This window comes from Bombina bombina, unplaced genomic scaffold, assembly GCF_027579735.1.
Source record: "Bombina bombina isolate aBomBom1 unplaced genomic scaffold, aBomBom1.pri scaffold_580, whole genome shotgun sequence".
Lineage (NCBI taxonomy): Eukaryota > Metazoa > Chordata > Amphibia > Anura > Bombinatoridae > Bombina > Bombina bombina.
The window spans coordinates 244,432-256,886 of record NW_026512986.1 but is presented as its reverse complement, the minus strand read 5'-3'; the positions used below and the strand labels follow the sequence as shown (position 1 = coordinate 256,886).

General features: G+C 43.5%; 1 protein-coding gene across 1 annotated transcript in view; it reads left to right on the top strand.

The window, feature by feature from the left end:
* Nucleotides 1–12,214, top strand: part of LOC128644657 (cyclin-dependent kinase 4-like) — a 31,051-nt gene extending 18,837 nt beyond the window's left edge. The window contains exon 2 of the mRNA XM_053697181.1: nucleotides 11,555–12,214. Within this exon, the coding sequence (XP_053553156.1) occupies nucleotides 11,555–11,737 (183 nt within the window). The 3' untranslated portion in view covers nucleotides 11,738–12,214. The remainder of the gene's footprint in view (nucleotides 1–11,554) is intronic.
* The last annotated feature ends 241 nt before the right edge of the window (nucleotides 12,215–12,455 follow it).

The following is a 12,455-nucleotide window of genomic DNA, read 5'->3' as shown; positions in this document are numbered from 1 at the left end:
GGGGGCAGACTTTCTCTCTTTGCTCAGGCCTGGGCAAGAGATGTTCAGGATCCTTGGGCACTAGAAATAGTTTCTCAAGGTTATCTCCTGGAATTCAAGGAACTACCCCCAAGGGGAAGGTTCCACAGGTCTCAATTATCTTCAAACCAAATAAAAAGACAGGCATTCTTACATTGTGTAGAAGACCTGTTAAGGATGGGAGTAATTCATCCAGTTCCAATAAGAGAACAAGGGATGGGATTTTACTCCAACCTGTTTATAGTTCCCAAAAAAGAGGGAACGTTCAGACCAATTCTAGATCTCAAGATCCTAAACAAATTTCTCAGGGTTCCATCATTCAAAATGGAAACCATTCGAACGATCCTTCCTATCATCCAGGAAGGTCAATTTATGACCACGGTGGATTTAAAGGATGCGTACCTCCATATTCCTATCCACAGGGAACATCATCAGTTCCTAAGGTTCGCTTTTCTGGACAAGTATTACCAGTTTGTGGCACTTCCTTTCGGATTAGCCACTGCTCCGAGAATTTTCACAAAGGTACTAGGGTCCCTTCTAGCGGTTCTAAGACCAAGGGGCATTGCAGTAGTACCGTACTTGGACGACATCCTGATTCAAGCGTCGTCTCTGTCAAAAGCAAAGGCTCATACGGACATCGTCCTAGCCTTTCTCAGATCTCACGGATGGAAAGTAAACATAGAAAAAAGTTCTCTTTCCCCGTCAACAAGAGTTCCCTTCTTGGGAACAATAATAGACTCCTTAGAAATGAGAATTTTTCTGACAGAGGTCAGAAAATCAAAACTTCTAAGCTCTTGTCAAGTTCTTCATTCTGTTCTTCGTCCTTCCATAGCGCAGTGCATGGAAGTAATAGGATTGATGGTTGCAGCAATGGACATAGTTCCTTTTGCACGAATTCATCTAAGACCATTACAACTGTGCATGCTCAGACAGTGGAATGGGGATTATACAGACTTGTCTCCGACGATTCAAGTAGATCAAAGGACCAGAGATTCACTCCGTTGGTGGCTAATCCTGGACAACCTGTCACAGGGAATGAGCTTCCGCAGACCAGAGTGGGTCATTGTCACGACCGACGCCAGTCTGGTGGGCTGGGGCGCGGTCTGGGAACCCCTGAAAGCTCAGGGTCTATGGTCTCGGGAAGAATCTCTTCTCCCGATAAACATTCTGGAACTGAGAGCGATATTCAATGCTCTCAAAGCTTGGCCTCATCTAGCAAAGGCCAAATTCATAAGGTTTCAATCAGACAACATGACGACAGTTGCATATATCAACCATCAGGGGGAACAAGGAGTTCCCTGGCGATGGAGGAAGTGACCAAGATAATTCAATGGGCGGAGGATCACTCCTGCCACTTGTCTGCAATCCACATCCCAGGGGTGGAAAATTGGGAAGCGAATTGGGAAGTCGTCAGACATTCCATCCGGGGGAGTGGGAACTCCACCCGGAAATCTTTGCCCAAATAACTCAATTATGGGGCATTCCAGACATGGATCTGATGGCGTCTCGTCAGAACTTCAAGGTTCCTTGTTACGGGTCCAGATCCAGGGATCCCAAGGCGACTCTAGTAGATGCACTAGTAGCACCTTGGACCTTCAACCTAGCTTATGTTTTCCCACCGTTTCCTCTCATTCCCAGGCTGGTAGCCAGGATCAACCAGGAGAGGGCTTCGGTGATCTTGATAGCTCCTGCGTGGCCACGCAGGACTTGGTATGCAGACCTGGTGAATATGTCATCGGCTCCACCATGGAAGCTACCTTTGAGACAGGACCTTCTTGTTCAAGGCCCATTCGAACATCCGAATCTGTTTTCTCTCCAACTGACTGCTTGGAGATTGAACGCTTGATTTTATCAAAGCGTGGGTTTTCAGATTCTGTAATAGATACTCTGATTCAGGCTAGAAAGCCTGTAACTAGAAAAATTTACCATAAGATATGGAAAAAATATATCTATTGGTGTGAATCTAAAGGATTCCCATGGAACAAGATAAAAATTCCTAGGATTTTATCCTTTCTACAAGAGGGTTTGGAGAAGGGATTATCTGCAAGTTCTCTGAAGGGACAGATTTCTGCGTTATCTGTTTTACTTCACAAAAGGCTGGCAGCTGTGCCAGACGTTCAAGCGTTTGTTCAGGCTCTGGTTAGAATCAAGCCTGTTTACAGACCTTTGACTCCTCCCTGGAGTCTTAATCTAGTTCTTTCAGTTCTTCAAGGGGTTCCGTTTGAACCCTTACATTCCGTAGATATTAAGTTATTATCTTGGAAAGTTTTGTTTTTGGTTGCTATTTCTTCTGCTAGAAGAGTTTCTGAGTTATCTGCTCTGCAGTGTTCTCCGCCCTATCTGGTGTTCCATGCAGATAAGGTGGTTTTGCGTACTAAGCCTGGTTTTCTTCCGAAACTTGTTTCCAACAAGAATATTAACCAGGAGATAGTTGTACCTTCTTTGTGCCCGAATCCAGTTTCAAAGAAGGAACGTTTGTTACACAATTTGGACGTAGTCCGTGCTCTAAAATTCTATTTAGAGGCCACTAAAGATTTCAGACAAACTTCTTCTTTGTTTGTTGTTTATTCTGGTAAAAGGAGAAGTCAAAAAGCAACTTCTACCTCTCTTTCTTTTTGGCTTAAAAGCATTATCCGTTTGGCTTATGAGACTGCCGGACGGCAGCCTCCTGAAAGAATCACAGCTCACTCCACTAGGGCTGTGGCTTCCACATGGGCCTTCAAGAACGAGGCTTCTGTTGACCAGATATGTAAGGCAGCGACTTGGTCTTCACTGCACACTTTTGCCAAATTTTACAAATTTGATACTTTTGCTTTTTCAGAGGCTATTTTTTGGAGAAAGGTTTTGCAAGCCGTGGTGCCTTCCATTTAGGTGACCTGATTTGCTCCCTCCCTTCATCCGTGTCCTAAAGCTTTGGTATTGGTTCCCACAAGTAAGGATGACGCCGTGGACCGGACACACCTATGTTGGAGAAAACAGAATTTATGCTTACCTGATAAATTACTTTCTCCAACGGTGTGTCCGGTCCACGGCCCGCCCTGGTTTTTTTAATCAGGTCTGATGAATTATTTTCTCTAACTACAGTCACCACGGTATCATATGGTTTCTCCTATGCATATTTCCTCCTGTACGTCGGTCGAATGACTGGGGTAGGCGGAGCCTAGGAGGGATCATATGACCAGCTTTGCTGGGCTCTTTGCCATTTCCTGATGGGGAAGAGAATATCCCACAAGTAAGGATGATGCCGTGGACCGGACACACCGTTGGAGAAAGTAATTTATCAGGTAAGCATAAATTCTGTTTTTAAGCAGACAGACGCTTCATCCGGGGGAGTGGGAACTCCATCCGGAGGTCTTTGCCACCCTGATTCTCAGATTTGGCAGACCGGAATTGGATCTGATGGTGTCTCGTCAGAATGCCAAGATACGGATCCAGGTCAAGGGATCCGCATGCGTGGCCTCGCAGGACTTGGTATGCCGATCTAGTGGACATGTCCTCTCTGCCACCGTGGAAGCTTCCATTGAGGCAGGACCTTCTCATGCCAGGACCTTTCCAACACCCAAATCTAGTTTCTCTGCAAATGACTGCTTGGAGATTGAGCGCTTGACTTTATCTAAGCTGGGGTTCTCTGATTCGGTCATTAATACTTTGATTCAGGCACGTAAGCCTGTTACTAGAAAGATCTACCATAAGATATGGCGTTAATATCTTTATTGGTGTGAATCCAAGGGCTACTCATGGAGGAGTTAGGATTCCCAGGATTCTGTCTTTTCTCCAAGAAGGATTGGAGAAAGGGTTATCAGCGAGTTCCTTAAAGGGACAAATCTCTGCTTTGTCAATTTTACTACACAAACGTTTGGCAGATGTTCCAGACGTTCAGTCTTTTTGTCAGACTCTAACCAGAATCAAGCCTGTGTTTAGACCAATTGCTCCACCCTGGAGTTTGAATTTAGTTCTTAATGTTCTTCAAGGGGTTCCGTTTGAACCCATGCATTCCATAGATATTAAATTGTTATCTTGGAAAGTTTTTTTATTTTTGATTGCTTTTTCTTCTGCTCGTAGAGTTTCTGAGCTTTCAGTGTTACAATGTGACTCGCCTTATCTTCCATTCTGATAAGGTGGTTTTACGTACCAAACCTGGTTTCCTTCCTAAGGTTGTTTCTAATAACTATATTAATCAGGAAATTGTTGTTCCTTCATTATGTCCTAATACTTCTAAGAAGGAGCGTCTAACTTGGATGTGGTCCGGGCCCTGAAGTTTTACTTGCAGGCGGCTAAGGAGTTTCGTCAATCATCTTCATTATTTGTTGTTTTTTCTGGAAAGCGTAGGGGCCAGAAAGCTACGGCTACCTCTTTCTTTTTGGCTGAAGAGTATCATCCGTCTGGCATATGAGACTGCGGGACAGCAGCCTCCTGAAAGAATTACGGCTCATTCTACTAGGGCTGCATGCATGCATGGGCATTTAAAAATGATGCTTCTGTTGAACAGATTTGCAAGGCTGCAACTTGGTTGTCTCTTCACACTTTTTCCAAATTTTCCAAATTTGATACTTTTGCTCCTTCTGAGGCTGATTTTGGGAGACAGGTTCTTCAAGCAGTGGTGCCTTCCGTTTAGGTTCCTATCTTGTCCCTCCCTTTCATCCGTGTCCTATAGCTTTGTTATTGTATCCCATAAGTAAGGATGAAATCCGTGGACTCGTCATATCTTGTAAAAGAAAAGGAAATTTTTCTTGTTAAGTGTATCCAGTCCACGGATCATCCATTACTTGTGGGATATTCTCCTTCCCAACAGGAAGTTGCAAGAGGATCACCCACAGCAGAGCTGCTATATAGCTCCTCCCCTCACTGCCATATGCAGTCATTCTCTTGCAACTCTCAACTAAGATGGAGGTCGTAAGAGGACTGTGGTGTTTTATACTTAGTTTATTTCTTCAATCAAAAGTTTGTTATTTTTAAATGGTACCGGAGTGTACTGTTTATCTCAGGCAGTATTTAGAAGAAGAATCTGCCTGCGTTTTCTATGATCTTAGCAGAAGTAACTAAGATCCTTTGCTGTTCTCACATATTCTGAGGAGTGAGGTAACTTCAGAGGGTGAATAGCGTGCAGGTTTTCCTGCAATAAGGTATGTGCAGTTAAAATATTTTTCTAGGGATGGAATTTGCTAGAAAATGCTGCTGATACCGAAGTAATGTAAGTAAAGCCTTAAATGCAGTGATAGCGACTGGTATCAGGCTTATTAATAGAGATACATACTCTTATAAAAGTGTATTTTAAAACGTTTGCTGGCATGTTTAATCGTTTTTTACATATGTTTGGTGATAAAACTTATTGGGGCCTAGTTTTTTCCACATGGCTGGCTTGAATTTTGCCTAGAAACAGTTTCCCTGAGGCTTCCCACTGTTGTAATATGAGTGGGAGGGGCCTATTTTGGCATTTTTTTGCACAGCAAAAATTAGACACAGACATCCAGCTTCTTCCTGCATGATCCAGGACTTCTCTGGAGGGCTCAAAAGGCTTCAAAAGTAGTTTTGAGGGAGGTAAAAAGCCACAGTAGAGCTGTGGCAGTTGTTGTGACTGTTTAAAAAACGTTTTTGTCATTTGTTATTCCGTTTTTGGTATTAAGGGGTTAATCATCCATTTGCAAATGGGTGCAATGCTCTGCTAACTTATTACATACACTGTAAAAATTTCCTTAGTGTAACTGCATTTTTTCACTGTTATTTCAAAATTTGGGAAAATGTGTTTCTTAAAGGCGCAGTAACGTTTTTTATATTGCTTGTAAACTTGTTTTAAAGTGTTTTCTAAGCTTGCTAGTCTCATTGCTAGTCTGTTTAAACATGTCTGACACAGAGGAACCTACTTGTTCATTATGTTTGAAAGCCATGGTGGAGCCCCATAGGAGAATGTGTAATAAATGTATTGATTTCACCTTAAACAGTAAAGATCAGTCTTTATCTATAAAAGAATTATCACCAGAGGGTTCTGTCGAGGGGGAAGTTATGCCGACTAACTCTCCCCACGTGTCAGACCCTTCGCCTCCCGCTCAGGGGACGCACGCTAATATGGCGCCAATTACATCAGGGACGCCCATAGCGATTACCTTGCAGGACATGGCTGCAATCATGAATAATACCCTGTCAGAGGTATTATCTAGATTGCCTGAATTAAGAGGCAAGCGCGATAGCTCTGGGGTTAGGAGAGATACAGATCGCGCAAATGCTGTTAGAGCCATGTCTGATACTGCGTCACAGTATGCAGAACATGAGGACGGAGAGCTTCAGTCTGTGGGTGACATCTCTGACTCGGGGAAACCTGATTCAGAGATTTCTAATTTTAAATTTAAGCTTGAGAACCTCCGTGTATTGCTTGCGGAGGTATTAGCTGCTCTGAATGACTGTAACACAGTTTCAATTCCAGAGAAATTGTGTAGGCTGGATAGATACTATGCGGTGCCGGTGTGTACTGACGTTTTTTCCTATACCTAAAAGGCTTACAGAAATTATTAGCAAGGAGTGGGATAGACCCGGTGTGCCCTTTTCCCCACCTCCTATATTTAGAAAAATGTTTCCAATAGATGCCACTACACTGGACTTATGGCAGACGGTCCCTAAGGTGGAGGGAGCAGTTTCTACTTTACGCAAAGAGTACCACTATCCCGGTTGAGGACAGTTGTGCTTTTTCAGATCCAATGGATAAAAAATTGGAGGGTTACCTTAAGAAAATGTTTATTCAACAAGGTTTTATTTTACAGCCCCTTGCATGCATTGCGCCTGTCACTGCTGCGGCGGCATTCTGGTTTGAGGCCATCCAGACAGCTCCATTGAATGAAATTATTGACAAGCTTAGAACGCTTAAGCTAGCTAACTCATTTGTTTCTGATGCCATTGTTCATTTGACTAAACTAACGGCTAAGAATTCCGGATTCGCCATCCTGGCGCGTAGGGCGCTATGGTTTAAATCCTGGTCAGCTGACGTGACTTCAAAGTCTAAATTACTCAACATTCCTTTCAAGGGGCAGACCTTATTCGGGCCTGGCTTGAAGGAAATTATTGCTGACATTACTGGAGGCAAGGGTCATACCCTTCCTCAGGACAGGGCCAAATCAAAGGCCAAACAGTCTAATTTTCGTGCCTTTCGAAATTTCAAGGCAGGAGCAGCATCAACTTCCTCCGCTTCAAAACAAGAGGGAACTGTTGCTCATTCCAGACAGGCCTGGAAACCTAACCAGTCCTGGAACAAGGGCAAGCAGGCCAGGAAGCCTGCTGCGGCCCCCAAGACAGCATGAAGGAACGGCCCCCTATCCGGAAACGGATCTAGTGGGGGGCAGACTTTCTCTCTTCGCCCAGGCGTGGGCAAGAGATGTTCAGGATCCCTGGGCGTTGGAGATCATATCTCAGGGATATCTTCTGGACTTCAAAGCTTCTCCTCCACAAGGGAGATTTCATCTTTCAAGGTTATCATCAAACCAGATAAAGTAAGAGGCATTCCTAAGCTGTGTGCAAGACCTCCTAGTAATGGGAGTGATCCATCCAGTTCCGCGGACGGAACAAGGACAGGGATTTTATTCAAATCTGTTTGTGGTTCCCAAGAAAGAGGGAACCTTCAGACCAATCTTGGATCTAAAGATCTTAAACAAATTCCTCAGAGTTCCATCTTTCAAAATGGAAACTATTCGGACCATCCTACCCATGATCCAAGAAGGTCAGTACATGACCACAGTGGACTTAAAGGATGCCTACCTTCACATACCGATTCACAAAGATCATCATCGGTTCCTAAGGTTTGCCTTTCTAGACAGGCATTACCAATTTCTAGCTCTTCCCTTCGGGTTGGCCACTGCCCCAAGAATTTTTACAAAAGTTCTGGGCTCACTTCTGGCGGTTCTAAGACCGCGAGGCATAGCGGTGGCTCCTTATCTAGACGACATCCTGATACAGGCGTCAAGCTTTCAAATTGCCTCATACAGAGATAGTTCTGGCATTTCTGAGGTCGCATGGGTGGAAAGTGAACGTGGAAAAGAGTTCTCTATCACCACTCACAAGAGTCTCCTTCCTAGGGACTCTTATAGATTCTGTAGAGATGAAAATTTACCTGACTGAGTCCAGGTTATCAAAACTTCTAAATGCTTGCCGTGTCCTTCATTCCATTCCACGCCCGTCAGTGGCTCAGTGCATGGAAGTAATCGGCTTAATGGTAGCGGCAATGGGACATAGTGCCATTTGCGCGCCTGCATCTCGGACCGCTGCAATTATGCATGCTAAGTCAGTGGAATGGGGATTACTCAGATTTGTCCCCTCTACTAAATCTGGATCAAGAGACCAGAGATTCTCTTCTCTGGTGGCTTTCTCGGGTCCATCTGTCCAAGGGTATGACCTTTCGCAGGCCAGATTGGACGATTGTAACAACAGATGCCAGCCTTCTAGGTTGGGGCGCAGTCTGGAACTCCCTGAAGGCTCAGGGATCGTGGACTCAGGAGGAGAAACTCCTCCCAATAAATATTCTGGAGTTAAGAGCAATATTCAAGGCTCTTCTAGCTTGGCCTCAGTTAGCAACACTGAGGTTCATCAGATTTCAGTCGGGCAACATCACGACTGTGGCTTACATCAACCATCAAGGGGAAACCAGGAGTTCCCTAGCGATGTTAGAAGTGTCAAAGATAATTCGCTGGGCAGAGTCTCACTCTTGCCACCTGTCAGCGATCCACATCCCAGGCGTAGAGAACTGGGAGGCGGATTTTCTAAGTCGTCAGACTTTTCATCCGGGGGAGTGGGAACTCCATCCGGAGGTGTTTGCTCAACTGGTCCATCGTTGGGGCAAACCAGAACTGGATATCAGAACGCCAAGCTTCCTTGTTACGGATCCAGGTCCAGGGACCCGGGAGCAACGCTGATAGATGCTCTAGCAGCTCCTTGGTTCTTCAACCTGGCCTATGTGTTTCCACCGTTTCCTCTGCTCCCTCGACTGATTGCCAAAATCAAACAGGAGAGAGCATCAGTGATTCTGATAGCGCCTGCGTGGCCACGCAGGACCTGGTATGCAGACCTAGTGGACATGTCATTTCTTCCACCATGGACTCTGCCTCTGAGGCAGGACCTTCTAATACAAGGTCCTTTCAATCATCCAAATCTAATTTCTCTGAGACTGACTGCATGGAGATTGAACGCTTGATTCTATCAAGGCGTGGCTTCTCCGAGTCAGTCATTGATACCTTAATACAGGCTCGGAAGCCTGTCACCAGGAAAATCTACCATAAGATATGGCGTAAATATCTTTATTGGTGTGAATCCAATAGTTACTCATGGAGTAAGGTTAGGATTCCTAGGATATTGTCCTTTCTCCAAGAGGGTTTGGACAAAGGCTTATCAGCTAGTTCTTTAAAAGGACAGATCTCTGCTCTGTCTATTCTTTTGCACAAGCATCTGGCAGAAGTTCCAGACGTCCAGGCATTTTGTCAGGCTTTGGTTAGGGTTAAGCCTGTGTTTAAAACTGTTGCTCCCCCGTGGAGCTTAAACTTGGTTCTTAAAGTTCTTCAGGGAGTTCCGTTTGAACCCCTTCATTCCATTGATATTAAACTTTTATCTTGGAAAGTTCTGTTTTTGATGGCTATTTCCTCGGCTCGAAGAGTCTCTGAGTTATCTGCCTTACATTGTGATTCTCCTTATCTGATTTTTCATTCAGACAAGGTAGTTCTGCGTACCAAACCTGGGTTTTTACCTAAGGTGGTTTCTAACAGGAATATCAATCAAGAGATTGTTGTTCCATCATTGTGTCCTAATCCTTCTTCAAAGAAGGAACGTTTTTTGCATAATCTGGACGTAGTCCATGCCTTGAAGTTTTACTTACAGGCTACTAAAGATTTTCGTCAAACATCTGCCCTGTTTGTCATTTACTCTGGACATGAGAGGTCAAAAAGCTTCGGCAACCTCTCTCTCCTTTTGGCTTCGGAGCATAATACGCTTAGCCTATGAGACTGCTGGACAGCAGCCCCCTGAAAGGATTACAGCTCATTCTACTAGAGCTGTGGCTTCCACCTGGGCCTTTAAAAATGAGGCCTCTGTTGAACAGATTTGCAAGGCTGCGACTTGGTCTTCGCTTCACACCTTTTCAAAATTTTACAAATTTGACACTTTTGCTTCTTCGGAGGCTGTTTTTGGGAGAGAGGTTCTACAGGCAGTGGTTCCTTCCGTTTAAGTTCCTGCCTTGTCCCTCCCATCATCCGTGTACTTTAGCTTTGGTATTGGTATCCCACAAGTAATGGATGATCCGTGGACTGGATACACTTAACAAGAGAAAACATAATTTATGCTTACCTGATAAATTTATTTCTCTTGTAGTGTATCCAGTCCACGGCCCGCCCTGTCCTTTTAAGGCAGGTCTAAATTTTAATTAAACTACAGTCACCACTGCACCCTATGGTTTCTCCTTTCTTGTCTTGTTTCGGTCGAATGACTGGATATGGCAGTGAGGGGAGGAGCTATATAGCAGCTCTGCTGTGGGTGATCCTCTTGCAACTTCCTGTTGGGAAGGAGAATATCCCACAAGTAATGGATGATCCGTGGACTGGATACACTACAAGAGAAATAAACTTATCAGGTAAGCATAAATTATGTTTTATGCTTACTTGATAAATTTATTTCTTTTACGATATGACGAGTCCACGGCCCACCCTGTCATTTCTAAGACAGGTATTTATTTTTGTTAAACTTCAGTCACCTCTGCACCTTTTGGCTTTTCCTTTCTCTTCCTAACTTCAGTCGAATGACTGGAGGGGGAGGGAGGAGAGGAGCTATATATACAGCTCTGCTGTGGTGCTCTTTGCCACTTCCTGCTGAACAGGATGCGTAATCCCATAAGTAAGGATGAAATCCGTGGACTCGTCATATCGTAAAAGAAATGTATCAGGTAAGCATAAATTTCCTTTTAGCTGGGCGATCAGTAAAATCAGCTGGTTGGTTCACCCATTTAAAAGGTCATGTGGAGAACACTGTAATGATAATTTGATATTAAAACATGTTGATATTGGCTACAGTTTTACCTTGGTGGTCAGTAAAATCCGCCGGTCCTGGCGAGGACATGTGTATGATGTGCAGTATTTATTTATTTGATGAACATTTATTTAATTGGGGTTTACAAATCAACAAATGAAAACCTAATTTGCTCAGAAAACATTTGAACATTTCCAATTAGCAAGTTAAATTATATACACCTTCTTCTGTCTAGTGCAGGTAAATGTGCTTTTTGCATCTAACTACATCAATATACCTACCAACCTATTCTTCCTTTGCTATTTTGGGCATCTCGGCTGATGTATCCTTTCACACTGTATTAGTGGACAGTAAAATGTGTTGGCTTTTAAAGTCAAGAACCATAAAAATGTGTTTCTTAGTTAGAAAATAGGGTTGTTTTTGTTCTTTCATTTCTATAAAGTGATGCACTCACTGAGAAATAAAGGTTGCTCAGTCATGCAGTTGCCTGAGAGTGACTATTGAGAGCATAATTTCCTGATTTTTTTTTGTCTTTTTTTTTTGTTTACAGGATCTAATGAGACAGTTTCTCTCTGGCTTAGAATTTCTCCACCTTAACTGCATAGTGCATCGTGACTTAAAACCAGAAAACATCTTAGTGACAAGCAGTGGACAGGTGAAATTAGCAGACTTCGGCTTAGCTCGCATTTACAGCTGTCAGATGGCTCTCACACCAGTGGTAAGTTGCCAGTGAAACTGTAGATAAATCTTTTAAATGTGATTTCTTTATAATTTGTTCAGAAGAAATATGTTCTAAGATACTTGCTTTCCTTTGTATTGTTTAAGAGTGGTGGCTAAGTGTTTTAGTGTATTTACTTCTAATTTATGTCCACAGCAAAGGTAAAAGCAAGAAAGACCAGAATACCTACAGATTTTTTTTTTTTTTTTTTTTAAATGGATGGCCTTAAACTGAGCATTTAATTTTTTTTATAGTGATGCATAACATTGTTTCCAATAAAGCAGCAGAAAGTTGGTTATCAGCCAATGATCTGTTGGACCCCTTGGTGGCAGTTCTATAGTGTTCACAACAGAAAGGAGTTCCGATGTAAACACTTAGTAAAAATGAAATCACGCGAATACCGATGCGATTGTCTGTCTGATTTCAAGACCGGAATCGGATCGTGGGGGACTGCCTACGCTGCTAGGCACGTCCCCCAAGCCGATATCTATGTCAAAGGGGGAAGCTGCAGGGTGCCGTAAATGAGACGTTCCATGCTGTCCTAACGGCGTTAAAGCCCAGCGATGTTAGGAAGGAATCTAAGGTCCTAACCGCTTAAATGGGTTAACCTTTTGGAAGACTGCAGAAATTGTAATTAAGGGTGTTTAGTGTCCCTTTTAATGTCTGATAGAGCTTTTATTAGGTCATCTAGTGGTGAGATTGATCACATTACTTTTTATTTATTATCTATTGA